Raw genomic sequence first — 27,609 nt, forward strand, 5'->3', positions numbered from 1 at the left:
TCCTGTAGGAGCGGAATCTTTGACCAGACGGATTCCGCTCCTACAGGGAGCTACAGTGGTGCTATTTACAGGAAGGGGGTGTCAATCATGGGGGGGGGGGTGGCGCTATCTGCAGCGAGGATATTGCTAAACACAGGGGATGTTGCTATTTACAGGGGGTGTGGTGCGAACTACAGGGGGTGCTATATACAGGGGGTGTGGCACTATCTACATGGGTACTGTGGCATTATATTGGCACTATCTACAGGGCACACTGGCGCTATCTACATGGGCACTGTGTGTGGCACTATGTGGGCATTATCTACAGGGAGAACTGTGGCCACTGGCACTATTTACCGTGGGCACTGGCACTATCTATGTGGGCTATGTGGCACTATCTACAGCGGTATTGCATCACTATAAGGATGCTGTGACCCCTTAAACTAATTAAGCTGGTCGCTTTCCCTATGGAAGTCAATAGAAAAGTAACCATGCAACCCTCTATTCTAGTATGTAATATAAGCATCACTCTTCTAGAGCATTCGAACACCGTTTTTATTTAGTTTTTTTCCTTTACAGAACAGCGGTGCAGCATCTAGGAGAGGAAAAGGACCATCTCATATGCCAAAACAGCACAAGAACAGAGGGATAGATTTCTACTTTTCTCAGAATAAAAATGTATGAAGGCACTGGATTTGGGATATGTGGATAAATACATACGGATAACGACAGAAACTGGAATAAGAAAGTAGTTGTAACATGGATATGCATGGAAAAGGCTGGAAACCCTAACATCTAAAAGGATGAGGATGTTTTCTATGTGTAGCTTTAAAAATAAAAAACATGAAAGGTTTTTTTATTTATTTATATTATGTAAAGAAGTTTGTTAAAAACTATCCTGGGACCCCCACAAAACCTAGTATGTTTTAGTAGCTTTTATATCGCTGTATGAAGCAGCACACGGGATTGACTGCCACTCCATACAAACTCCTCTCCGGGGTTGCGCTGGTGCGGAGTAATGGAGTACTTGGACCCCCCTACTAGTGATTGGTAGGGGTCCCAGCAGAGGGAATGTAATTTTATGGGGAATGCAGGCATTTAGTAAAACACACTTGTTAGGAGCTGACCATTCCTGTAAGTTTGCCTATTGCAGAATCAACAGAATGTGAAATTTGACAAGAGGGTACTCTAGGAGTTTGTAACAAAATTAAAGGTTACGTTCACCTTTTTGAAATTTTTTTTTTTTTGTTAAATCAATGTTTTTTGTGATTTTGAGCACTTTTTGAATTCATTTTTTTTATTAAAAAATGATTTTACTTTTTACGATACGGCATCTATGTATCCTGTATACATAGAATCTGTGTCGTTCTCTCTCAGCTGATTCTGTCAGTTCAGCTGAACTGGCAGCTCGGCTGAGAGCTGGTCCTGCGTGTCTGACACACAGAATCCACCTAATATCAAACACATCTAAATTGATCAACTAGCTTAGCACTCGGCAAGACCGGAAGTTTCGGGTTGTGGAATGCAAGCGTGATACAAGTGGTGTCGTGACGGAAGTGACACTGACCGCATCTTTGCACCCCCTGCTGGCCCGGAGTTGAGGAGAGACCCTAGGGAGAAGACTATGGCATGCATTCATAGGAGGGACTCCAGCCAGCTCTTGGAAAAGTATCCAGCGTCTGTCTGAATCTTCAGTGAAATGCTCCTTTTCCTATCTCACCTGCAACAATGAAGAACGAAGAGGAGGCTATTCAGCATGCAGACTCTCCAGACTGCAACCCGGTAGTCTTTGAAGGGGTAAGATAGGGTTACCCTCCCTCTCTTCCCATTACCATGTTAGAGAAAGGGGGCGATCCTATCTTACATTCTGCGATGAAATTTATTTTTGGGTTTGTTTTAGGAATCTAGAGATGCCCCTAGAAAAGCCATACATAAAGCTAAAAACAAGGAATGTGGCATTTGTAAGAAAAAGCTACCAGGTTCCGACCAAACTAATGTCAGCAATGTTTAGACAAAGTTATTTCTGCTCAGTCTCCTTTAATTCAAAACATTAAAGATATCATGAATTACAAAGTAAGGAGTCTATGGAGGAATTTAAGAAAACACCTAATACTAATAGGGTGCAGCCCAAAAAAACTAAGAAAAGCGCACTCAAACATTTCTAGTAGTGATTAAGCTGGTAAAAAAAGAAAGTGAAATATTTGGGAACAGTCAAATAAATCTTATTTTTAGAGTGAAGACACAGATCTTATACTTAGAGCACTTAGGACCATTATGAACCTGGAGGAGGTCCATTAGGGACCAGATGTTTCAAGGTCTTAGACATAGAAAATATATTCCACAAGTATTTCCCATTCATAAGAATATTCAAGCCCTTATTGAGTAAGAGTGGAAAAAAAAAAAGGAAGGAAATTTACCAAGGTCAACTAAGACGAATTCTACATCTGGGGGGGGGGAGGGGGGGGGCATAGAGAGTGCTGCAAACTTTTGCTAATTTTTTCTTTCTTGCAGAGCGGCTATTGAACTCTGTCTTTGCAGAGCTGATCACCAGGAGGGAGCAGTGCTTTATCATGCGCTTGATGACGCAGTACACCAGGAGAGAGAGCACTGCTGCATTTCTTACTTACCAAGTGGTCAGCAGTGACGAACACATTGAAGCGCTGCTCTCTCCTGGTGATCAGCGCCACTCTCTCCCTGTATCCAGCACAGCCAAGCACACAATGGTGCTGGACATCGGGAAGTGGACAAGTGTCTCTTCACTGCCTGCTCATAGCACTCTATGGGGGGGATCTGGAGAGAAGAGGGAGCAGAGAGGAGACAGACGTTGCCCATACAAATCTATGGAGAGGGGAGCAGAAAGAGACACAGACGCTGCCCTTCAGATGAACGGAAAGTATCAATTCCGTTTGCAATACCATTGGTTTCACTGGTAGTTTGTTGGTTTCAGTTTGTTTACCTCCGTTCCACTATGTTTCTGTTTTTTTCAAGGAAGCAATAGTGCAGCACATTACGATATTGTTTCCGTGAAAAAAATGGAAACCTAGCGGAACGAAAACAGAAAAATACCACAGCTCGAATTTAATGCAACATTTTCTTAGCCACATGAAACCTCAAAAATCTGATCTAGCGCTGTAGAATGATTGTACGATGCCTCCTGTTCATCGATGTGACCAGTATTGCCACTTGTTACAAACTGAGGGGACAGAATGCTTGAACTGGGAGACCTTGTTTTATCACTCCGGCAGATCGCTACACAGCCTGGCGGAGATGTCAGCACTGTTCAACTTTGCATGTCCCGGAGGTTGGGAGAACAACGACCAGGAAGAGGTGCGTGGAGGTGCACCTCTGCACGGTCGGACCGTCTGGAAGAATGGCGCGTAGTGATCCATTTTGTACAGCGAGTGAAATTGGATGTCATCCCATGCCACGGGCGGCAACCAGTGTCAGTGTCGACACAAACCACCAGAAGGCGTTTGCACGACATTGGGCTACGAGCCGGACATCTAACTACAGCTTCCATTGACCATACGCCAACGCTTTCAAAATCTATCATGGTGTGCAGCAAGACGGCAATGGAGGTCTTTCCTCAGAGATGAGTCCCGCTTTGATAGCTGGAGATTGGTCTGGAGACCACGTGGGCAATGCCATAAAGAGGCAGTCACAAGGAACATCACACCGGTCATACTCCCAGGATTATGGTGTGGCGTGGCATAATGTACTGTAGCCGGACCCCTCTTGTCTTGATTTAGGGTATGCTAACAGCTCGGCGTTACATTGATTTGGTCATGGAATCAGTGGTACGGCCATTCCTCCAAAGTGTTCCAGTAGCTGTTTTTCAACAGGACAACGCCAGGCCGCATGTTGCTCGTAGTACTGTGAGCAGCCTGCGTGGACTAAACGTGCTACCATGGCCTGCAGCGTCTCCGGACTTGTCTCCCATCGAGCACATCTGGGACATTATTGATCGGCAATTGCAAAGGGAGCTGCCAGCAGCCAATCTTGATGATTTGCGTGCCCAAATGCATTCAGCGTGCCATAACATTCCTCAGACAACCATTAATAAGCTCATTGATAGCATGCCAAGGCGTGTAAGTGCGTGTATGTCTGCACATGGCGCTCATACTTGATACTGAATAAATCAAGACGTTTGGAATGTGCTGTGTACGGCAGACATGATAGCCGTTAGGCTTCGCCCACTAGCTCAGAGAAAACGGAGAATTAGATATAGAGCCTGCAGAGGGGAAAACTGCTGAAAAAATAATCAGGAAACAAGTGATATAATGGCCATGAATAGTGTTATTCCTCATGTACAAACACATGACCGCTTAGGCCTCATTCACACGGCAGGGTTTCCCGGCCGGGTGCCGGCCGTTCATAAATCGTCCGGCACCCGGCTGCATTAGGAATAATGGACCCCTAATGGGGCTATTCACACGACCGATTTTTTGACGCCCGGGAAAACCGGCCGTCAAAAAATAGGACATGCTCTATCTTCGCCCGGGTACCCGGCTCCCATAGAAGTCTATGGGGCCGGGTATTACATGGCCATCACCGGGATGTGTCCCGAATGATGGCCGGGTTTTCCGGCGCTTGCGCTCTATCTCCTCCTCACAGCGCAGAGTGCATGTGAGGAGGAGGAGTTGATGCCATTCTGACGAATGGCATCGCTGTACACTGTGTGGCAGGGCTGGGGTGTACAGCAGGTGGAAGGGAGCGCTGCGCTGGCTCCCTTCTCCTGCTTGTTTTAAAAGCACCCTGGCCCGGCGACACCTTCGATGGCGCCGCTAGCAGCTGCAGTTGCTGCTGCTGCAGCTGCTACTACTGTAGCGACGCCACTATAGCAGAGCGGGGAGGTATCTCTCCGCTCTGCTATGTGCTAGCCGCACTTTAGCTCCTTGAAGGAGCGGAATCCCCGTGTTTTCGGGGATTCCGCTCCTGGACAGAGCGCTTGATGTCTCTGTCCATATCTGGGCAGTGACATCAGGGGAAACTCCTGAAGCGGAATCCCCGAACACATGGGGATTCCCCTTCAGGAGTTGCCGCTGATGTCACTGTCCGGATCTGGCCGGCCCGGCACGGATGCAAAACTTAATGCAAACCGGCCGGGCAAAATGGCCGATTTTACCGGCCGACACCCGGGCTCGGGAACGACCCGATCGTGTGAATCCCGCCTAATTCTGAAAAGTTAGGTACACTATCCATTACATTTTATTTGGTCAGGTTTCAGGGATAATAAAGACAGTGATGTCACTGCACCTTTGTAATGACCAATGCCAAGTAACAGCCCAGGAAGAATGGTCACTGTGATGTCACAGTACAGGAATGATGTACACAGTGATTATGTTCACAATGTATTCCTTACACAGGGATAATGCACAATGTCACGTCACAAATGAGATAACAAACACGGTGATGTCACAGTACATGGATAATAAACACTGAAGCCATAGGAAAGGGTTATGGCACACAGTGATGTCACAGTATGGGAATAATAGGACAAGATTAAGAAAATTGACAAAGCTAAGAGATGATACACTAAGTTATGTCAAGGATAATGAACGCAGTGATGTCCCAGTATAGATAGAGGATACACATTGTGTTGCCTTATGTGACAGAGTGGCTGTTATATCCGAGGTCTGACTGCAACTTATGCACTCGTCCCTATAGTTACACCCCTAATAAGGGAGGGGAAACCGGGCAAGTGATAGGAATATGCAGCAGCTTTTAATTCTTTACGTATTAACATTTTCCCCAAAATGTCCCACAAAAAAAAACAACATTTGTTAATGACTCTACATATGATCTATGCTCACTAAGTTTATTGCTGCACTGACTGTATACTGGGAAATACTGTGCTAACCTGTGATTCCAGTTCTGCAAGGAAAAAAAAATTCCTTACTACTATAAGTAACTTAAAGGGGTATTCCGGTTACAACAAGTTACCCCCTATCCGTAGTGTAAGGGGTAACTTGCTGATCGGTGGGTGTGCGACAGCTCTGGCCTCCACCGTTTACGAGAATGAGGACCCCAAAATCTTTGTTTGAACCGAGTGGCAGGTCGCTCATGCGTACTGCCGCTCCATTCATTCTCTGGGAGCGCCGGATATAGCCGGGTGCAGTGCTCGTCTTTTTTCAGCGCTGCCATAGGTAATGAATGGAGCGGCAGTGGGCATGAGCGACCTGCCGCTCGGTTCAAACGAGGGGTTCGGGACCCCCGTTCTCAAAAACGGTGGGGGTCTGAGCTGTCGGGACACCCACGATCAGCACGGATAGGGGGTAACTCGTTGTAACCGGAATACCCCTTTAACTGTAATTTACAGAACAAGTGTGTATCCCTTACACGCGGGAAAAAAAGCGTCGAAAAACGCACTTAAAAATATCTGCCTCAAAATTCTTTAAGGAATTGTTGAGGCAGATATTCCAGCCCAAAAACTTTGTGTGAACTAGGCCCTACAGTTAGCAGGGACAATGCGGCAAATATGACATATTAGATAGACAGAATATATAGATATGAGATAAACCGCGTTGTGCGAATACACCCTAAGGCCGGATTCACACGAGCTCGTGCGTTTTGCGCGCACAAAAAAACGTGGCGTTTTGCACGCGCAAAAGGTACTTAACAGTTCCGTGTGTCAGCCCCGTATGATGCGCGGCTACGTGATTTTCGCGCAGCCGCCATCATTATGACACTCCGTTTGTATGTTTGTAGACAGAAAAGCACGTGGTGCTTTTCTGTTTACATTCATAGTTTGACAGCTGGTGCACGAATCACGCGCGTCACACGGAAGTGCTTCCGTGTGGTGCGCGTGATTTTCACGCACCTATTGACTTCAATGGGTGCGTGATGCGCGAAATACGCACAAAGAACGGACATGTCGTGAGTTTTACGCAGCGGACTCACGCTGCGTAAAAATCACGGACTGTCTGCACGGCCCCATAGACTAATATAGGTCCGTGCGAGACGTGTGAAAATCACGCGCGTTGCATGGACGTATATCACGTTCGTCTGAATAAGCCTTCATAGTAACAAAAAAAATCCATTGTGTGTGAATTCAGCCTTCATCCTGCTAAAGGGAGAGATTTCAGTAATTGTTACATATTAGAGAATTGCTTGTGACACGACTCCACGCTGTAAGGTTTGGCATGGCTGCATGCAGGACGCTTGGTTGTCACCCTCCTCATGTACGCAGCTCCTCCGCTGATGGTGTAATACTTGTAACTCTGCGCATCATTTCCCACACCAACTCTCTCACTACTTCCTGCAGCTGAGAACAGTCCATTACTGAGCGGGGGGGGGGGGGTCAGTGACAAAAGTACCGGACCGCCGAATCAATACTAACTGAGCTCGTTCTGCCTGTAACTATAACACAATCATTACAATACACAATGGAGTTTTACTCATCAACTTCGGCTCTAGTTTTAATAACTTTTTACGTAGAAATACAATTTGCCCCCCCCCCCCTTCCATCAGTGGGTGAGTCCCGCCGGGCAAGTTTCAGTTTTGAGACGGAGTTCTTGAAAGTGGGGAACCAGTCACGGGGAGACGACAGCCAGGAGCGGTGAGGGTGAGTACAGCAGGGAAGTTGGTGGGCATTAAGATGGGCATATAGATATCATGCGTTCTTGCTGCCATCATCCAGGAAGTTGTGTACTTGGAGCAGTTTTACTACAATCGTTTTTCATTACCCGTGACTCCGGAGCCAAGTTGATGGCACCTTCTATAAGAATGCTCCTCTGCTTCTAGTGAGGATGACCAGTGTGTTCCCCTGCAGCCCCCCAGAGTGTTCCCCTGCAGCCCCCCAGAGGTCTGCACTGGACCTGGCTCCCAGGATTAGCTAATACCTGTAGTAGAGGGGAGACCCTTTCTATGGGGTGATCGGACACATCAAGAGGTATGTCATGCCTGCCTGTCCTGTTAGGCCCCTGGCCACAGTGAAAACGATATAGCTTTCTACTATAGTTTGCGCCAGCACCTGGCATAAATTATAATAAATGTGTAGGACTGCGGGTGAACACGCGGCCCGATAGAAAACGCCTAAAAAAAGTTGATAAATTCCCCCATGGTGTTCAGCTTGAATGCCATTTTTTTTTCAGTGCCATTGCATCGGAATAGCGGCACAATTGCGCCACTTTTCTGGTGCAATGGCATTGAAAAAAAATGGCGTTCAAGCTGAACACCATGGGGGAATGTACAGGGTATCTTTATACAGGTAATGCTGAGTATTTAGACTGCTGCAGCCGGTACGTCAGGAGCTCATCGCTGTCAATCGGTACACAATGACCATATAAAAAATGACTGCCTGAAGCGCGTGCTGACAATGCAAGAAATAATTGGAAGTTCTCGTCACATTACGGTGAAGCTGTAGATTTGTTGCAGAAATTTTTGCAACTGTCGTTTGAATGGGTCTTGTAGAAATCCAGGTACCTGCCGCAGAACCGACCACAGTCACATGTATGGGATGCATTTTCAAGAAATTTCTGGACAAACCAGCCGCGTGTGAATTGACCCTTACGGTGGAGCTGTGACAGTCCGTTATTGAGCTGTTGGTGAAGTCTCTCATCTGAGACTGATAATTTTATGTATTCAACTGTACAGGACGGAATAAACCGTATTTACGTGTACAAGCGCTAACCCTGATAGTAGCGACTTCTGTATTTGTGGATTATAGTGTTTATCCGGATATGGGACTTCCTCAACGACTAACTCATTGTGGCTCTTATATCATTCAGTGACAGAAAAATGGCACATCAAACTTTATTCTCAAAAAGGATGCCGTAGTTGTCCATTATATTGCATTGCTCATATTTAACCCCCACTCTTCCCAAATCCAGGTGGCACGGCTTGGCACATAAGACAGACTAGACATGTACAGGCTTCCTACTAGTTCAGGTTTATAAAGTGGCTGGTGAAATATGGTAGATCCGGCCATTTCTTAGTGACGTCCCTATAACTGGATGATATAAATAACCCCCCGTCTGTTGTACCAGTGAATTTACAGGACTGGCAGTTCACTGTTTCCTGCACTCCTCCTCGGGGTCTGTAGTCCTTTTGAACCATGGAGAATAATAAAGAGAAGCCACATATAAGATCCGCATCAAAGAGAGTCCAGTGTCTGGGACCTGGAAATGTTGTGCTTATCTGATAATTGTTTTTGTTGTCTCGTGTCATTTTGAATGTTTTGTTTTTTTAATTTAAATCAATGTTTTCTTTTGTTTTTAATCACTTTTCTAATTGATTTTGTATTACTTTTTTTATTTTTTTTTCGGGCCGATATTACAGAAGACCATAGATCAACATGCTGCGCTATTGTCTCCGGTAAAGCCACGGAAACCCTGATGAAAAGCAGACGGTACCCGTTAAAATGAATGAGTTCCGTCGGCTATAGGGGGTTGCGTCTCTTATTCCCTTGTTCTGCCCTTCTGACCGCGCAGGACAATGGAATGATACAATGCAGATGTGAACAGGGCCTTGGATGTGATCGATATTAGGTGGATCCTGTGTGTCGGGGGACAAGCAGTTAGGGTGTGTTCACACGGTTAGCAAAAAACTTCTGAAAATACGGAGCTGTTTTCAAGGGAAAACAGCTCTTGATGTTTTAGAAGTTTTTTTTTTTTTTATACCAATCGTGATTTTCCTGGCCATTTTTGGAGCTGTTTTCTATAGGCCATTAAAAAACTGCTCCGAAAACGTCCCAAGAAGTGACCTGCACTTCTTTTTCTCAGCCGTTTTTAAAACGGCCCGTCTGAACAGAATGACGTTTTTCCCATTGAAATCAATGGGCAGATGTTTGGAGGCGTTCTGCTTCCAATTTTTCGGGCGTTTACGGCCCGTAAAATGGCCGAAAATAGGCAGTGTGAACATACCCTAACTGCTCTCAGCTGAACTGACGGATTCGGCCGAGAGAGCTACACCGCTTCTATGTATACACAAGATACATAGCAACTGTATCGTAAAAAGTAAAAACATTTTTAATAAAAGTCAATTAGAAACGCAATAAAACACAGAAAAACATTGTTTTAAAAAAAGAAAAAAAAAAAGATCCATTTTAAACTTGTACATTAAACCCTTTATCGTTTTTACAGCGCCCTGGAATTAATAATGCTTTAAAATAAAAATATTATTAATTGATAAATGTTACAATACAATATGTTCACTTAGTCTCTGAGTGATGGTCCTGTCTGATCTGTATACACTGATGTTTGTATATCTCTATGTAAGGCTGTGGTCACATCGCTGTGTTTTGGGCATTTTTAGCATCCTTCTATTTTTATAGCGACTATGAGTGATAAGTAGTGAATTATGTAGGAAGCTATCCTTCTAGGGGAGAATTGCTCTGTACATATGGCACCTGATGTAGCATAACACATTGTATGGCAGAACAGATTCCCATGTGCCGTGTACAGCCTGTGTGCATGAGGACTAAAGCTGTACATAGACTGGAGACTAAATGATTTTCATATGGCATATGATTTTCATAATTTATTTTAAAGGGGTTGTATGATTCTCCAAAATAACTACAGTCAACAATCAGCCCTGCTTCATCCTACCACGCAGGGGCGTACCTATAGGGGGTGCAGAAGTTGCAGTCTCACCTGGTTCCCAATTGCCCCTCCGCCCCAAAAGGGGACACTAGCGTTGTCAAAGTTGGGAGGCCACATTACAGGTTTTGCATCGGGGCCCTGGAGCTTCAAGTTTTGCCTCTGCTACCATGTGTCTCGAACACTGTATTCACACGTGAATTTGGTGATGTGGTGGACCTGGCGTTACGTGGTCGGCCATTCATTTGAATGACCAGAGTGTAGTACGTTTTCCCTGCAGTGACCACTGTAGGAGAAATTTCTGGCCCGATGTAGCTTCCCCCGGCGATCAAAGCCGATAGCCCAAGGTTAGTAGATTGGACTATTCTATCTTTTCTAATGACAACTAGATTTTATTTGGGAGTTTTATCATTTTAAATTATTTTATTTCAAATTTCAGGTATTCTGTACTAAAATGAAAATTCGCTAAAAATTGGGCCAGATGTGGAGGATTCAGTGAAGAATTGGGAAATTTCCTGCAATTTACAAGATGAATACTCTCTGGTAGCACTGTCAAACCATGGCTTGTGGGTCAAGTTTGGATGAAGTGGCCATGTCCTCAATTCCCCTGGTGGCATTAAATTATACTACCAGGCACAAGCTGTCCCTATACCTGAATCCAGACCCTGTGGTGGCTGCAGGCTGGACTGGACTTGCAGAAGAAATGGACTATGGCTATTTGGAGATTAGGAATTTTGAAAGAGTTCCCAACCCAACTCTTGCAGTCCTGGAGGACTGGGAGAAAAAGTCTTCACAGGCAAGTGTTGGGCGACTCCTGGAACTGTTGAAAAAAATGGAGAGGCATGATATTCTTACAGACCTTGCGCCATTAATTGGTATGTTGGTTATTGTCAATTTGTAATTTTTTTTTATTGGGCCAAGCATCACATTTTCGACAGGCCTCTATTAGGATACGGCCACACGCGCTGGCACTATGTAGGAGCGGCTGTCAAATACCTCGTTAAGGGGTATTCCGGTGACATGCGCATGCACACTGCCGCTCCATTCATTCTCTATGGGAGCGCCGGAGATAGCCAAGTGCAGTGTTCGGCTTTTTCCGGCACTGCCATAGAGAATGAATAGGGGGTAAGTTGTTGTAATTTGCAAAATCGTGCGGCCATAAAGGGTGTATTAATTCATGGGCGCACAATTTTGCAGATAAAGGGACGGTTTACCCGCGTTAACATGCGGTCACTAACAGGCCGTTTGACAGCCGCACCGAACGTGGTGCCGGTGCGGTTGTTAGCCGCGTTGCGACCGTGTCAGGGCCGCTCCGTGTGGCCCTACCCTAAGTGTGGCGTATGCCAAAGAAGTGCTTGTTTTTTTTAAATAAAAATAAATAAAAAATCCTAGTCAATACACTTTACAATACAAATGGATCCTGAAAAACAATGTATTTTTACAATGGTAGTCTATGGTAGGCATATGCAAATGTATAGGCATATAGTTGCATATGTTTAGGGCATATGTTCTGCCGAACTCTTTAAAGTGTAGCTAAACGTTCTACAAACTTCTGACATGTCATAGTGACATGTCGGAAGTTTGGATTGGCGGGGGGTCCGAGCACTGCGACCCCACCAATCGCTAGAACGAAGCAGCTGAAGAGCTCGTGTGAGCGCTCAGCATCTTCGTGTCTGTTCGGCTTTTTCCGGAAATAAATGTATCGTGTACGGACTCAATAGAAAGTCTATAAGCCCGTACTACGATACATTGGCTTTCCGGAAAAATCAGAACAGAAATGAAGCAGCTGAGCGCTCACATGAGCTCTTCAGCTGCTTCGTTCTAGTGTTTGGTGGGGGTCTCCGTGCTCGGACCCCCACCAATACAAACTTCTGACATGTCACTATGACATGTCAGAAGTTTGTAGAACATTTAGCTACACTTTAAATGTAATGGACAGAGCTTAAGGCTCTCTTTAAACGTAGGCTCTGACCAATACCCTAACAGTGGCACCAGTTTAATAGTATCCATTAAACTAATAGGTCGTGAACTGGGGGTTATGAGAGTTCATGATGTATTCGTTAAATGTATACCATTCTAGTCTTTGGGTGACAGCTGCCAATATTAGGCATCCATTTAACAAATCTGTCGCCAATAGACTATATAGGTATTCTTTTACCTTATACGTCATAGGCTATTGAAAAGACTTATACGTTACGCGTATACCTGTGAAGTAAGGCCTATGTCACCCATATGCTCCCATGTTAAAAAAATAAAATTAAAATAAAACGGATATTGCGTGGTATTAGTTTTTTTACGGGATGGAATAGCATAGTATAAAGTATACTAATGTATTACCAGCCCGACGGAGGCCCAAAGGATACAATTTTGGCCTCCGTCAGGCTAATGGAGATCTATATACACATTTGGCAAGTACGTCGGGAACTTTCCGCACGTATACGCTAAATGTAAGGCAGAACGTGATGTGAACAGGGCCTTAGTGTTTTACTGTTCTGCTAGTTCTTTTTACGTGTACCTGTTGCTTCGGTGTCTTTATTTCATCATGGGTAAATGTGCAGAAAGTGGGCTTCTGTTCATAGAAATCATTCAGACGCGCTCCTATTTGTAAAACGTGTGTTCTAGCTACTACAAGAAATCCTTTCACATTAAGAGATTTCCCAACATGCAATGATAAAACTTACTGACATCTCAGACCAAAGTAACACGACAACGTTTTTTTTTTGTAGCTTTATTTTCTATAATGCATAAACTGTATAGAAAAGCAGCCTCTGGGAGCTGATCGCAGGGAACGCTCCCTTCATGCAGGTTTTGCTTGTTTACATTCACAAAACCACCGGTGATGCAAAAACTATTTCTTAACATTTCTTAAAGTGTTCTTTAGTCTCAATCCCCCATTATTAATTACTGATGCAATTATCTCCTTCATGTTTAGAGTCGGACTGTAAGAAATATTTGAAGAAATGGCAAAACGTGTTACCACCATTACAAGACGACACTGTGGGCAGCAGCGGGGGTACGGATATTTCAGGTTTGTGACTGCTTAAAAGGGTTTTTCAATTTTATGTAAATAAAGCGTAATCCTTTCTATAACTAAACCTAATTTAACTTTATAATGTACTTTTGTTTTTCAGTTCCTCGCTTAAATGTCTAAATTTACTGCTTGCTGTCAGTGGATGGAAACATGCTGGTCACACAGGTGCATGGTTCATTAAATGTTAGAGCTCTCGCTTCTAAGGGTATGTGCACACGCTTAACAAAAAACGTCTGAAAATACGGAGCTGATTTCAGAGAAAACAGCCTCTGATTTTCAGGCGTTTTCGAAGCTGAAAATGAAGCTTCTTTTGAGGCGTTTTTCATAGTGTTCAATGGAAAATCTGCTTCAAAAACCGCCTCAAGAAGTGACATGCACTTTTTACGGAGTGTCTTTTTACGATCCGTTTTTTAAACCAGCTGCATAAAAAGATTCCCCGTATGAACTAAATGCTGTTTTTCCCATTGATTTCAATGGGCAGATGTTTGTAGGCATTCAGCTTGCGTTTTTTGAGGCATAAACGCCCTGAAATACGCCTGAAAACACTGCGTGTGAACATACCCTAATGATCCGTGGAGCTGTGTCAGCAGGACATGATTGGAATGGATTTTCAGCCTTTGAGTTTTAAAGGGGTATTCCCAAAATCCTAAATTATCACCTATCCACAGGATAGGTAATGGTTTTCTGAGCGCTGGCACCCCCACCGATCATGAGAAGGACAATAAATAGAGTGGCGGTCGAGCGCGTGCGCTTCTGCTACATTCAGTGACTATTGGAGTGACGGAAACAGCCGAGTACAGCGCTCAACTGTTTCTGCCATTCTCCTAGACAGTGAATGGAGGGTGGGCGCACATGCTCGGACGACATTCCATTAAAACAAGAAAAGACGCTGCAGTTTTGTCAGTATTGCGTTAGAAAAGGCAATAAACTACTTAGTCATTGTTAGGTAGATTTACCTATTTCCATTCATGGTGTATCAAGAGCTCTGCTTATAGTTAAAGCGATTGTCCAGTCCCTCTGGATAGGCCATCAATAGCTGTTAAGTCGGGGTCCGACTCCCATCAATCAGTTGTTTGGAAGGGGGTACAGCACTCGTGCGAGCGCAGCTTCCGCTTCATTTCTACTTGTTCACTGTGAATCGTCGACACACATGTAGCGGTGATTCACAGGTATTCATTGAAGTGAATGAGAGAAGAAGGCTGCAATACCTGTGAATCGCCAATACATGTGTGTCGACTATTCACAGTGAACAAGTAGAAATGAAGGGGAAGCAGCGCTCGTACGAGTGCTGCACCCCCTTCCAAACAACTGATTGGCGGGAGCCTGACCCCCGACTCATCCGCTATTGATGGCCTATCCTGACTGGACAGCCCCTTTAAAGTATATTCAGTGCTTCGCAGCTGTAAAACTGGCGTAATGGTCTCCATGATCGCAGCAAGTCTGTGAATAAAAACATTCTTGTTTACATCATTAAAACAGATACATGGCTAATCCTGTTCTCATTTGAGAAGTGAATGCAATCCATAACTGTGCTGCTGTTGTGTTGAGCACAGAGGACTGCCTAAACTATCCAATTGTAGCAAACTCTCAGCTGAGAGCAGGACTGGTTCTATTGGGGTTGTCAGCCTGTAAATGTAAACAAAAGGGATTCAATTTACTGACCGCAAACAGAGATCTTAAAAATTGTGAGGACCTGAAACGCAAATGATATTGTAAAGCTGCATAGTTTTTTTTATTTTTTTATTATACAATGATTAAGCTTTATTACCATAACACCAGAAACATTTTAAACAGCTGCACTCAGATGTTTTTCTTTCCCTTATTCTCCCTACATGTTGTTATCTTCTCTATTATCCTGTCCCGATCTACAGTTATGGTTCTTTTATCCTACAGGACAAGTGCCAGAAAGTTTTGATGCGTTCATCTGCTACTGTCCCCAAGATATTAAGTTTGTGCACGAGATGATCAGCCGCTTGGAGCAGACTGAGCATAGATTGAAGCTGTGCGTGTTTGATCGGGATGTTCTGCCGGGAACGTGCTTGTGGTCTATAACCAGTGATCTCATAGAAAATAGGTAAGTGTATCCATCCCGGCGGGATGATGTGATGTCCTACAATACACACTCCTGCTTTCATGGGGTAGTACATCAACGCTGATCATAATATTGTTTATTTTACAGGTGTAGGAAGATGGTGGTGGTTATATCTGACGATTACCTGGACAGCACTGAATGTGATTTTCAGACCAAATTTGCCCTCAGCCTTGGACCAGGTATGTTTTCCATATGTGAATAACTAACAATACACAAACACTTTTAGTAAAATTCTTACAACCTGCGTGTGTTTTCGGTGGCGTTTTTCATTTTGCAAATCTTGTCATTCAAAGATCATGTCATACTAACATTCCTCTTTGCAACACATGCCTTTTCTTCTTAAAGGGTACCTCCACTTTCAGTGCCGGCTGCTTAGAGCGCTGCATTAGGAGACAGAGCGTCATGCTTGTCTCCATAGCTCCCATATCCAAAACGGACAGCAGCGCTATCGAAACCTATAGCCGTAACGACCGTTCTGGATACGGGAGCCATAGAGACGAGCCAGACGCGGTCTCCTTATGTAGAGCTATGAGCGGCCAGCAGTGTGGACTTTACATAGTCCGTGCTGCTAGAAGCCAAATCAGTAGTACAAGTGATTTAGAAGAACAATTAGGGTATGTGCACACGATAACTGCAAATAGGTCTGAAATTACGGAGCTGTTTACAGGAGAAAACGGCTCCTGAATTTCAGACGTAATTGCATGTACTCGCGTTTTTCGCCGTGTCTTTTACGGACGTAAATTGGAGCTGTTCTTCATTGGAGACAATGAAAAACGGCTCCAACTACGTCCCAAGAAGTGTCCTGCACTTCTTTGACGAGGCTGTTATTTTACGCGCCGTCTTTTGACAGCGACGCGTAAAATGACAGGTCGTCGGCACAGTACATCATAAAGCCCATTGAAAGTAACGGGCAGATGTTTGCCGACGTATTGGAGCCGTTTTGTCAGACGTAATTCAAGGCGTAAAACGCCTCCATTATGTCTGAAAATAGGTCGTGTGAACCAAGCCTTATTGTGCACACTCCGGCACTATAATCTATTTTTTTTTTTTTCACTGAAAGTTGGAGGTACACTTTAAGAAAAAAACCATGTGTTGCAAAGAGGAATGTTAGCATTACATGATCTGCAATATGAAAAAACACCACCAAAATCACATGCAGGTAGTAAAAACGCTCACTCCTGCACTATAATCCTTTTTCACTGAATGTGGAGGTACGCTTTAAGAAACGCCACCAAATACACTTTGAGATGTCATTTTAAGGGTATGTGCACACACACTAATTACGTCCGTAATTGACGGACGTATTTCGGCCGCAAGTAGTGGACCGAACTCAGTGCAGGGAGCCGGGCTCCTAGCATCAAACTTATGTACGATGCTAGGAGTCCCTGCCTCTCCGTGGAACTACTGTCCTGTACTGAAAACATGATTACAGTACGGGACAGTTGTCCTGCAGAGAGGCAGGGACTCCTAGCATCGTACATAACTATGATGCTAGGAGCCCGGCTCCCTGCACTGTGTTCGGTCCGGGACTTCCGGCCGAAATACGTCCGTCAATTACGGACGTAATTAGTGTGTGTGCACATACCCTAAAGGCTATGTACACCTTTTGAGTTTGTGGTTTTTTTTTTAAGTCCATGTTTTTTGTGTAACTTCATTTTTAATGCAAATTCGTATTACTTTTTTAGATACAGCTGCTCTGTATTCTCTATACAGAACAGCTGTATCGTTCGCTATTCACTGAATTCGTCAGCATGGAAATTGATGGTTAATGTGGTCGTTTCTATGAACAGATTGTCTTTCAACATAGAAACTGTCCAGATAAGTTCCCGAAGGTGTGAGGTCCCTGGTGTCATTTCCCTGATACGGCTTATTCTTTACAAGATTTAGGGTATGTTCACACGCAGTGACCAGAGACGTCTGAAAATACAAAGCTGTTTTCAGGCGAAAACAGCTCCTTATTTTCAGACGTTTTTTTAGCAACTCGCGTTTTTACGGCCGTTTTTGGAGCTGTTTTTCAATGGAGTCAATGAAAAACTCCTCCAAAAACGTCCCGAGAAGTGTCCTGCACTTTTGACAAGCCGTCATTTTACGCGCCGTATTTTGACAGCGGCGCGTAAAATAAAGGCTCGTGGGAACAGAACAACGTGATTCCCATTGCAAGCAATGGGCAGATGTTTGTAGGTGTAATGGAGCCGTTTTTTCAGGCGTAATTCGAGGCGTAAAACGCTGCGTGTGAACATACCCTTAGTCTCGAGTACCAAAGATCTCCTGGTTTGAGAACGCTAATAACACACCTGTGTGCCTTCAGCGGGTTGTCTCCCCGGGCCCCTTGCATAATGTATTTATAGATGTAATCGTGTCTTGTATGTACTATCCTGTTTCCACTGTTTATATGAATTGTATATTCCCCCTTGTCAGGGACTCTCTAGACCTTGATTCTTTGCCAAGTACTTATGTCTGACTCCGGACTCTGTACTGCTATTGTTTTCAAGTTATTTCTCTTTTTTTTTTTTTTTTTTTTTTTTTTTTTTCATTTTCTCTTTCAATAAAACAAGTTTTAAAAAAAAAAAAAGAAACGCACAAAATGCTGAGCGTGAATCCAGCCTTAGGCCTGATTCAGACTAACGTGTCCTTTTTGCATCCGCAAAGAAACAGACCATATTTAATGCGTTTCGGTTCTGTATGGTATCCGTGTTTTTTCCGTGTGGCATCAGTGTTCTTGTTTGTTTTTGTTTTTTAACGGACAGCACATGGACGTATAATACGTTTGTGTGAATAAGGCCTGAGTGAGATGCTTTCACCACCTAGTTAACATGGTTATGTCAGTGTCCAAGTGTTGAAGACTTGCTGGGATGTGTGGGGCACTGAGAACCGCTTCATTGGAGCTCTGCAGTAGAGCTCTGTGCTGTAATTTTCCCACAATAATTTATACTTCTCATTGTCCACTGTAGCGTTGTACAGTATAATTGTTAATCAATTTTAAATAGAAATTATTGTATTATCTTTTTTATTACTGCATTGGTGAAGTGGTCACATATACACAGTAATAGAAATTTCATGAAGCTTTTATTTATTTTTTTTTATTTTTTTTATATCATTCCTCTTTGCAGGTGCTCGTGAGAGAAGGCTGATCCCTGTAAAGTACAAACCTATGAAGAGGCCATTTCCCAGCATCCTTCGTTTCATTACCGTGTGTGACTATACAAACCCCCACATACAGAGCTGGTTCTGGGATAGACTCGCCAAGGCCCTTATAAAATGAGTGATAGTGGGGTCGTTACCGCTAACATGGTTCTGGTTTTGTTTCAGCCCTAAACACAAACGTATATCCAACTAGATTCGATGGGAGCTGCCCTTACAGCAGCCGGCCTTATGTACAAGCCAAATCTTACATTCCTACATTCTTACATTTTGCCTTTCAAAAATGTGGCCTCTAAGGACAGAAAGTGGAAATCATGAAGGAATAGAAGAAAGAAAATTCTTGTCCTTCCATGTGTTCTAAAGGAGACCTGAAACCTAGATCTCCGAAATTGGCAAGAATATAAAATATACAGAAAAAGGGGATAAAACATTACTGTATTATTATAATCATCGCTAACTTGGGGTGGTGGAAATGCACATAGAGTTCCTATCTTTATACTATCAGTGATACATTATCTTTCTTGGTGAATGTGCTTATTCTCCCTATACCATTAGCGCTGTTGGATATGATCGATAGCAGGTGGATCCTGTGTGTCAGACACGCGGGACCCGCTGTTACCAAAGACTTCAGTCCTCCCACTGACCTGACGGATTTGGGTTTCAGAGCAAGATACTGCTTCTATGTATCCAAGATACATATAAGCTGTATCGCAAAAAGCAAAAAACACTTTTAATAAGAACCAATTCAAAAGTTGCATAAAACACCATGATGTATTATTTTATTACAAAAATAATAATTAAAAAAAATAGTGCTCAAAGGTTTACATAGCCTTTAAGGGGTTAATCTCATTTAATTTGATCCTGTTTTATTTCAAATTGCAATTAAAACTATGAAATATATATAAATAATACTTTATAAATTTATTACAGGAGATCAGTCATTTCCCACTCCTCCTTTTTATACACCTGTGTCTGGCTGTAAAGGCCCTTTTTACATGGGCCAATGATTGGGAAAATGAGCGTTCATGCGAAGGCTCGTTCCCGATCATTACCTGTGTAAAGAGGGCAACAATCAGCCTATAAACAAGTGTTTGCTCGTTCATCGGCTGATCTTCTCATTTATGCAGCATAAAATCTTATCATTGTCCGCAGCACATCTTCCTGTGTAAAGAGGGAGATGTGCTGACGACTTGATGGAAAATGTATGGGGACGAATGATTGTAGTAATCATTGCTCGTCCCCATACTTAACCAAGCATTGCTCCTTGTGAAAAGGGCAAACCAGCTATCTCCTTGATCGGCGCTCGTTTCACGGCCCATATTGGCCTGTGTAATAGGACCTTAAGACAACTGGCTGCAATAGGAGACAATTTTTTTTAGTTTAAATTTTTATTGAGTTTTTACAGAAAATATGAACATACAAAATAAATGTAAATAGTCATAAGCAGGTACAGGTCATATATCCGGTATTGACATGTTTTCCAGTTACAATATGAGCATAGCATGACCCTTTTTTGTATCGTTCTTGAAAATATACATGAACAGTAGTATAAAAAAAACAGAGCAAAAGCCAGCGTTTCATATCTAGTTGAGAAGGCGGTTAAAAATAAAATAAAAGGTCAAGGCAAATTTTTTTTTTTACAAGAGAGAGAGGGCCCTCTATCATGTGGAAGCGCAGTAAGAGCCATGAACCCATACAATCCGAGGTTCTAGGTTATGTGTTCCTTTTAAAGGCAAATGTTTGATGCTTCAGATCATGCTAGCGGATGCTTCAACGTAGTTGTCCACTTTTGACAACTTTTTGTTACAAAAATTCCCCAAAAATAAGCTGATCATATGATATCCTGCTGCTATCTGGAACCTGACAGTAAGGGTATGTTCACACCCTTCACAAAAAACATCTGAAAATGCGAAGCTGTTTTCAAGGGAAAACCGCTCCTGATTTTCAGACGTTTTTTACAGCCGTTTTGGAGCTGTTTTTCTATAGAGCATGAAAAATGGCCCCAAAAACGTCTCAAGAAGTGACATGCACTAAATTTTCGCGGCCGTCGGAAAAGAAAGTTGTTTTTCCCATTGAAATCAATGGGCAGATGTTTGGAGGCGTTCTGCTACCGATTTTTCGTCTGTTTACGACCCTAAAATATGCCCTGTGAACATACCCTTAGTGTTCAGTTTTCCCTGTGTGCCACCACGGGAAATAAAGCATTATTTAGTGTCCATTAAAATCATGGGTTTTCTGTGTAATTCATGGACGTACTGGGTCCTCCAGAGGCACTCTCTGCTCTTGCGGTTAGGTGAGGATCATGTATGGGGTATCCCCTCTCTATTAATTTAGATTCCTCTAATAGGTTATTTGAAAATGGGTTTTCTAAACACAATCCATAAGGCACAATTTGGCACATCAAGAATAAGTTCAGCTGAAATTACACTTTTTTTTTTTTTTTTTTGTTGCTGCTTTTCATGTTTTTCCAATCACAAAAATTGAGAAGCGTTTTTCCGAAAGGCCTTGTGATAGGGACATGAACCAGTTCTAAGGTCTCTTACGTGAAAATGGTTAATGTACCGTCCAGCAGTACGACCCATTCATTATAACATTCTACCTCCTGTTCTTAGAGCCCGGATATACTACTATACTCTTTTGTTATAGATTAACTTATTTTGAGTATAATACAATTTTTGTGTTTGAGGACCAGGCTACATTGTGACTCTCGATAGTTGGCCCTGGGATTGAACCATCCTAAAAATTATTGAAAGAGGCAGCTGCAGAGATCCAACCACATAGACTTATCAGGTCAAAAGTCTTTCTTGGGATTAAAATGATCGCTTCTGCAACATTGTGTAAAATTGTGCAAAATATGGTGTTCAAGGATTTTAAAGATTTTATGTAAGGTCTGTTCATGAACGCTCACAATTTCAATCATGAGACCTTTCTGTATAAAATGTATGTGTAATTTGTGTTTTAAAAAATAAAAAATATTTTTCCCCACCTGCATCCTAAAATACATTTTTTTCTTATATTCTTTGCATCTATTATATAATGAGTCTGCTATATCTTTCAAGAGTTCATTGGAAAGAAAAGTAATAGTTAATTTTGTCATCCTTCACAAAGATCACCTGATTTATGGCATTGAAGTAAATCTGTTATTAGACTATGCTGCTCTATTTAAGGCCTTATTCACACGGACATGTCCGTTTTGCGCACACAAATAACGCTGCGTGTTGCGCGAGCAAAAGGTCCGTGTGGCATCAGCATATGGTGCGCGGCTGCGTGATTTTCGCACATCCGGCATTATGACACTATGAATGTTTACAAACAGAAAAGCACGAGGTGCTTTTCTGTTTTCATTCATTGTTTTTACTGCTGTTGCGCGAATGACACGCGGCACTCGGAAGTGCTTCCGTGTGCCGAGCGCGACTTGCATTCACCCATTGACTTAAATAGGTGCGTGATGCGCGAAACACGGCCAAATATAGGACGTCGTGAGTTTTACGCAGTGCACATACGCTGCGTGAAATTCACTGACCGTCTGAACGGCCCCATTCATTAACATAGGTCCGTGCGACGCGCGTGAAAATCACGCGCGTAGCACGGACGTATTCTACATTCGTGTGAATAAGGCCTAAGGGTGGTAGTGTGGTGCAGGTCTGCTTGACTATTCGGGTATGTGCGCACACAACAAAAAACTTCAGAAAATACGGCGCTGTTTTCAAGGGAAAATAGCTCCTGATTTTCAGACTTTTTTTATTCAAAGTTGCGTTTTTCGGCTGTTTTTGGAGCTGTTTTTCTATAGAGTATGATAAACCGCTCCAAAAACGTTCCATGAAGTGACATGCACTTTTACACGCTCGTTTTTAAAAAAAACGGCCCGTCGGAACAGAATGCAGTTTTTACCATTGAAATCAATGGGCAGATGTTTGGAGGCGTTCTGCTAAAGATTTTTTGGCCGTATACGGCCCAAAAAACGTCCGAAAATAAGCCGTGTGAACATACCCTTAGAATCAAAGTGACAAGAAATGATGGTGCCGTTTGGCTAATAGGAGCTTGTTAAACGAGTTAAGTCAAGGGTATTCATACAACAAGTGCTTCCCACATCTCGTGGTGGTGATTGACAGCTGGCTGCTATGAAGCCTAAACAGCCCATCAATCACTGAGGAGGGGGGGCGCTCCCCTCATGAATATACCGGACTCATAACTAGGAGTATGCTGTATTTGATCGCTACTTTTAGCCAAATGGCACAATATTTTTTCGTGTGCTGTTTTGGCTAATAGGAGAATGGACCTGTCCCTATACTATTCTGGCCTTCTATAAGGGTATGTGCACACGATAACTGCATTTACGTCTGAAATTACGGAGCTGTTTTCAGGAGAAAACAGCTCCGTAATTTCAGACGTAATTGCTCGTACTCGCGTTTTGCGAGGCGTCAATTACGGCTGTAATTGGAGCTGTTCTTGATTGAAGTCAATGAAAAACGGCTCAAATTACGTCCCAAGAAGTGTCCTGCACTTCTTTGACGACGCTGTTATTTTACGCGCCGTCTTGACAGCGACGCGTAAAATTACAGGTCGACGGCACAGTACGTCGGCAAACCCATTGAAATGAATGGGCAGATGTTTGCTGACGTATTTGAGCCGTATTTTCAGGCGTAATTCGAGGCGTAAAACACCTCATTTACGCCTGAAAATAGGTTGTGTGAACCCAGCCTAAGGCTGCATAGTCTGACAGGAACACTCCAGGCAAAACTTATACACGGGCAGATTTACTAATGATGTCTAATATTTAGAGTCCAAAGATGCACAAAATGTATCCTAGTGGCTTACGCTGTATGGTAAATTTGGCGTATCTTCATAATATTGCGCTTTTTTCTCTTCCTTATACCACCTCTTAATCTGATTAGTTTACACTAGTTTTTTGCACCAACACAGGCACGTTTGAAGCCTTCCCGCTAAGCCACACCCCCTTTCCATAACCTGTGTCTAGTGAGGCGAAAAAAAGGTTCAACTTGCAGCAAAATTCCGGTGCCACAAAAAACGTAAATTTGCCCTGCTGTGTTAAGGCTAAGGTTCCCTTTAAATCTGTGTGTCATGCACAGGCTCTGGATAACATTATTAAGCAGCACCATATTCATCCTCCTCTGTGCTTGTGTCTCTTAGGTCACTTCCATATGGCAGTATTTCGGTCAGTATTTGTAAACCAAAACCAGGAGTGGGTCCAAAATACAGAAAGAGGTACAAATCTTTCCATTATCGTTTTTCTCTGTTTATGTTCAATTACTGGTTTTGGCTTCAAAATACTGCCGTGTAAAAGCAGCCTTAGCGAATGGAAGTAGTCCTGTCTTTAGAGCCTATATACATAGTCCCTAATCCTTTTTTGGCCTATTTAAAGGGTTATGCCCATCTTATAAAATGATGGCATATTGCTAAAATAGACCATTACTTTGATTAGTGGGGTGCAGAATCTCTGGGACCCCACCAATTCGAGAATGGAAGGTCCACAGATCTGAGTCTGTTTTCCCTGCAGAGCGGTGGTCCCGGCCATCGAGCTGTGCAGGGAAATGCAGCTGATCCCATTTACATGAATGGGCCATGACGCAGGGCCGCTGTGCAGGGAAACCGTGAAGAAGACACCGCACCTAATCAGCTTTGTGGCCCCTTCACTGTCCGGATCGTTAGTAGTCCCAGAGGTTGTCCCATCATAAAGTGATGGTGTATTGCAGCGATATGTCATCACTTTATAAGATGGGAATACTGCTTTTAGGGTATGTGCACACGATAACTGGCTTTTACGTCTGAAATTACAGACTGTTTTCAGGAGAAAACAGCTCCGTAGTTTCAGACGTAAATGCTCTTCCTCGCATTTTGTGAGGCGTCTTTGACACCCGTAATCTTGAGCTGTTCATTGAATTCAATGAAAAACTGCTCAAATTACGTTTCAAAGAAGTGTCCTGCACTTCTTTGACGAGGCAGTCATTTTACGCGTCGTCGTTTGACAGCTGTCAAACGGCGACGCGTAAATTACAGGTCGTCGGCACAGTACGTCGGCAAACCCATTCAAATGAATGGGCAAATGTTTGCCGACGTATTGTAGACGTATTTTCAGACGTAAAAAGAGGCATAATACGCCTCGTTTACGTCTGAAAATAGGTAGTGTAAACCCAGCCTAAGACATAATAAGACTGCATATTAGGCCTCATGCACGCGGTCGTAGCAGTGTGCACGGTCCGTGATTACAGGGACGAAAACCACGCTCGTGTGTATTGGCCCATAGACTAGAATGTGTCCCGTACTATCCACCATGCACAGACTGGTTTGTATTATGGATGCAACAACTGGACCTTCTATGTTTTTACTGAGCCTGAGATCACCACAGAATCCTAGAATGATTTAACTGGTTCCCGACCGCTGGCTGTATTTTTACGGCCAGCGGTCAGGGTCCTTAAAACCCGAGCCATAGACTTTTTACAGCTCTGGTTTTAACTTGCTGCCCGCGCGATCGGGCAGCTGAATGTCGGGGACCCTGAGGAGAAGATAGAAGCTGCTTCTGTCTTCTCCGATGTCTTTTTACACAGCGGCGCTGTCTCTATTCCTCCCGGTGATCATGTGACTGGTCACATGATCGCCGGGTGCCGTTACTGACAGACTGCTGCTGGGTCTAACTAGACCCAGCACAGCCCTATTAGTGACAATCGTCACTATGAGAGGGCTGATTTCCCCTGTAATTGGGGCTGCTGTGCAGCTCCAGTTACAGGGGAAAAGATGGTGTAAAAGAAAGAAAAAAAATATATAAAGTTCCCCAAAGGTCTTTTTTTGACCTTTGAGGGACAGACCATAGTAATAAAAAAATAGGAAAGTAAAGTGCAAAAAAAAATTAATAATAAATACCCACCCCAAACAAAAACGTTCCCCCCCCCCCCGCCAATCATTGTTGTAACGCTAGCGCTGACCCAATTACCCTAATATAGACATGTAATATATTACAATTTACGGTAGACAATGACGATCACAAATAAAAGGTCTATTTTAGGGTAAAACTATGTTATTACAAAAAAAAATAGCTGAAACGTAAAAAAGCTTATTTTTTTACTATTTTCAAACTTTATGAATAAAAATTCAAAAATAGTAAAAAAGGTGTGTATAAAAACGATAAAAAATGAAACCTGCATTGTCTACGGAAAAAACGTCGTAAAAATCACGTCGTTAGCCCAGCAAATAAAAAAAGTTATAGTCATTTAACTAACACGTGCTAAAAATGGCTAAACGATGTCTGGTCCTGAAGGCGCAAAATAGCCCGGTCCTGAACTGGTTAAAGGAGTTGTCGAATTGAGGGTATGTGCACACACACTAATTACGTCCGTAATTGACGGACGTATTTCGGCCGCAAGTAGTGGACCGAACACACTGCAGGGAGCCGGGCTCCTAGCATCATACTTATGTACGACGCTAGGAGTCCCTGCCTCGCTGCAGGACAACTGTCCCATACTGAAAACATGATTACAGTACGGGACAGTTGTCCTGCAGAGAGGCAGGGATTCCTAGCATCGTACATAAGTATGATGCTAGGAGCCCGGCTCCATGCACTGAGTTCGGTCCGGGACTTGAGGCCGGAAATACGTCCGTCAATTACGGACGTAATTAGTGTGTGTGCACATACCCTAAGACTTTGCTGGTAGTGTCTGGAGCCGGACCCGTGGTGATCAGCTGATCGACGTGCTGGCTCCAATTGAAAGGGTTTAAGTAGAAACAGGTTCTGGGACCTTGAGGCTATAATAAAGATTATAATACGCTGCCATGTTAATACTGTCTGAAATAGTCACCGATAGCTGTGCCAAATTATGTGGTATCTTTTATGTTCACTCCGTTAAATACTTTCATTTAAATTGCGCCGGTTATGAGGCAGAGGGCACCAAGAGCTTTTGTTGTATGAATTACAACACCCCCAGAACTGTGGTTTGGTTTTGGGCTGAGCCTGCTAGTTTAATAAAATGTAGCTCCACCTATAAGGAACGGCGGCTCTACTACCCAATGTTTAGAACTGACGGAGGAAGGCACGGCGGGCACTGAAGCCTCATCAGCACAGGAACTTTGCAGGTGATGCTTTGGCATCTTGACCGTTGCCTAAGCAACCAGCCCGCCCTGGCGCCCCTGTAGCGTCCCCTGCTGTCAGTTCTAAACTTTTTCTGTTCTTCGTATATGGAACCACACTTTGACTTCTTCGGTTAGGTTCACCCGGTCCATATTTAATGAGTCTGTCTTTTTTTCTTTTACAGTAAAATATCTAAGGCTGTGTTTTTCAAGTGACCGGAAACCATAATTTGCGTGTGAATACAACCTTATATAAAATAGAACATGTGAACGCAGCATAAATACAATGCGGAACTAGCCTTAAAATCTTCAATGAAATCTGTCTGCAATGGATAACATGCAGTAGGTGATATCTACAGCACAAATCTACAACCGACTTGAATTACGTTATATTTAGAATTTTCGTGCAGGTTTTAATACGTTATGTGTGAACCCAGGCTTGGGATCGATTCACACGGTACGGTCAACTTAGCGGTTTATTGCCGCTTTAACCATATATTGTTTGCGCAGGATCTGTGAACAGCATATTATAAAATAAACTCTATGACTACCCTCTATGTATAGCAGATACACGGGTATAAATCTAAAACATGTGCAGTTATACAATGCTGCCATTAGGGGGCGACTAGAGCTTCTTTACGGTATGCGCTGAAAAGTCCATTGCATTACATGTACAAGCGCCCTTCATCTCTTTATTTGTCCAGTATTAAAGATGGCGTCTCTGCGCCAGCGCTACAACAAGGCGCCTG

At 43.3% G+C, this 27,609-nt stretch overlaps 3 protein-coding genes across 4 annotated transcripts in view; all 3 read left to right on the plus strand.

The window, feature by feature from the left end:
- The window catches only part of LOC142651998 (cryptochrome DASH), a 33,906-nt gene extending 33,074 nt beyond the window's left edge, over positions 1-832 (plus strand). Inside the window, exon 14 of the mRNA XM_075827334.1 lies at positions 559-832. Coding sequence (XP_075683449.1) covers positions 559-663 — 105 coding nt within the window. The 3' untranslated portion in view covers positions 664-832. The remainder of the gene's footprint in view (positions 1-558) is intronic.
- A 6,634-nt stretch (positions 833-7,466) lies between these two features.
- Positions 7,467-21,766, plus strand: MYD88 (MYD88 innate immune signal transduction adaptor). Of its 2 annotated transcripts, none has more exons than XM_075828674.1 (6): positions 7,467-7,543; positions 10,957-11,392; positions 13,450-13,545; positions 15,442-15,622; positions 15,728-15,819; positions 18,751-21,766. In XM_075828674.1, the coding sequence occupies exons 2-6, from the start codon at positions 11,077-11,079 to the stop codon at positions 18,900-18,902; spliced, it is 837 nt and encodes a 278-aa protein (XP_075684789.1). In that variant the 5' UTR covers positions 7,467-7,543; positions 10,957-11,076; the 3' UTR covers positions 18,903-21,766. The 2 variants fall into 2 exon arrangements, with proteins under 2 accessions (XP_075684789.1, XP_075684790.1); XM_075828675.1 differs by having other exon boundaries at positions 13,450-13,530.
- Positions 21,767-21,838: 72 nt separating this feature from the next.
- OXSR1 (oxidative stress responsive kinase 1) overlaps positions 21,839-27,609 on the plus strand; it is a 132,788-nt gene continuing 127,017 nt past the window's right edge. Inside the window, exons 1-2 of the mRNA XM_075827336.1 lie at positions 21,839-21,858; positions 23,933-24,007. Coding sequence (XP_075683451.1) covers positions 23,944-24,007 — 64 coding nt within the window. The 5' untranslated portion in view covers positions 21,839-21,858; positions 23,933-23,943. The remainder of the gene's footprint in view (positions 21,859-23,932; positions 24,008-27,609) is intronic.

The sequence above is a fragment of the Rhinoderma darwinii genome, chromosome 5 (genome assembly GCF_050947455.1).
Source record: "Rhinoderma darwinii isolate aRhiDar2 chromosome 5, aRhiDar2.hap1, whole genome shotgun sequence".
Classification (NCBI taxonomy): domain Eukaryota; kingdom Metazoa; phylum Chordata; class Amphibia; order Anura; family Rhinodermatidae; genus Rhinoderma; species Rhinoderma darwinii.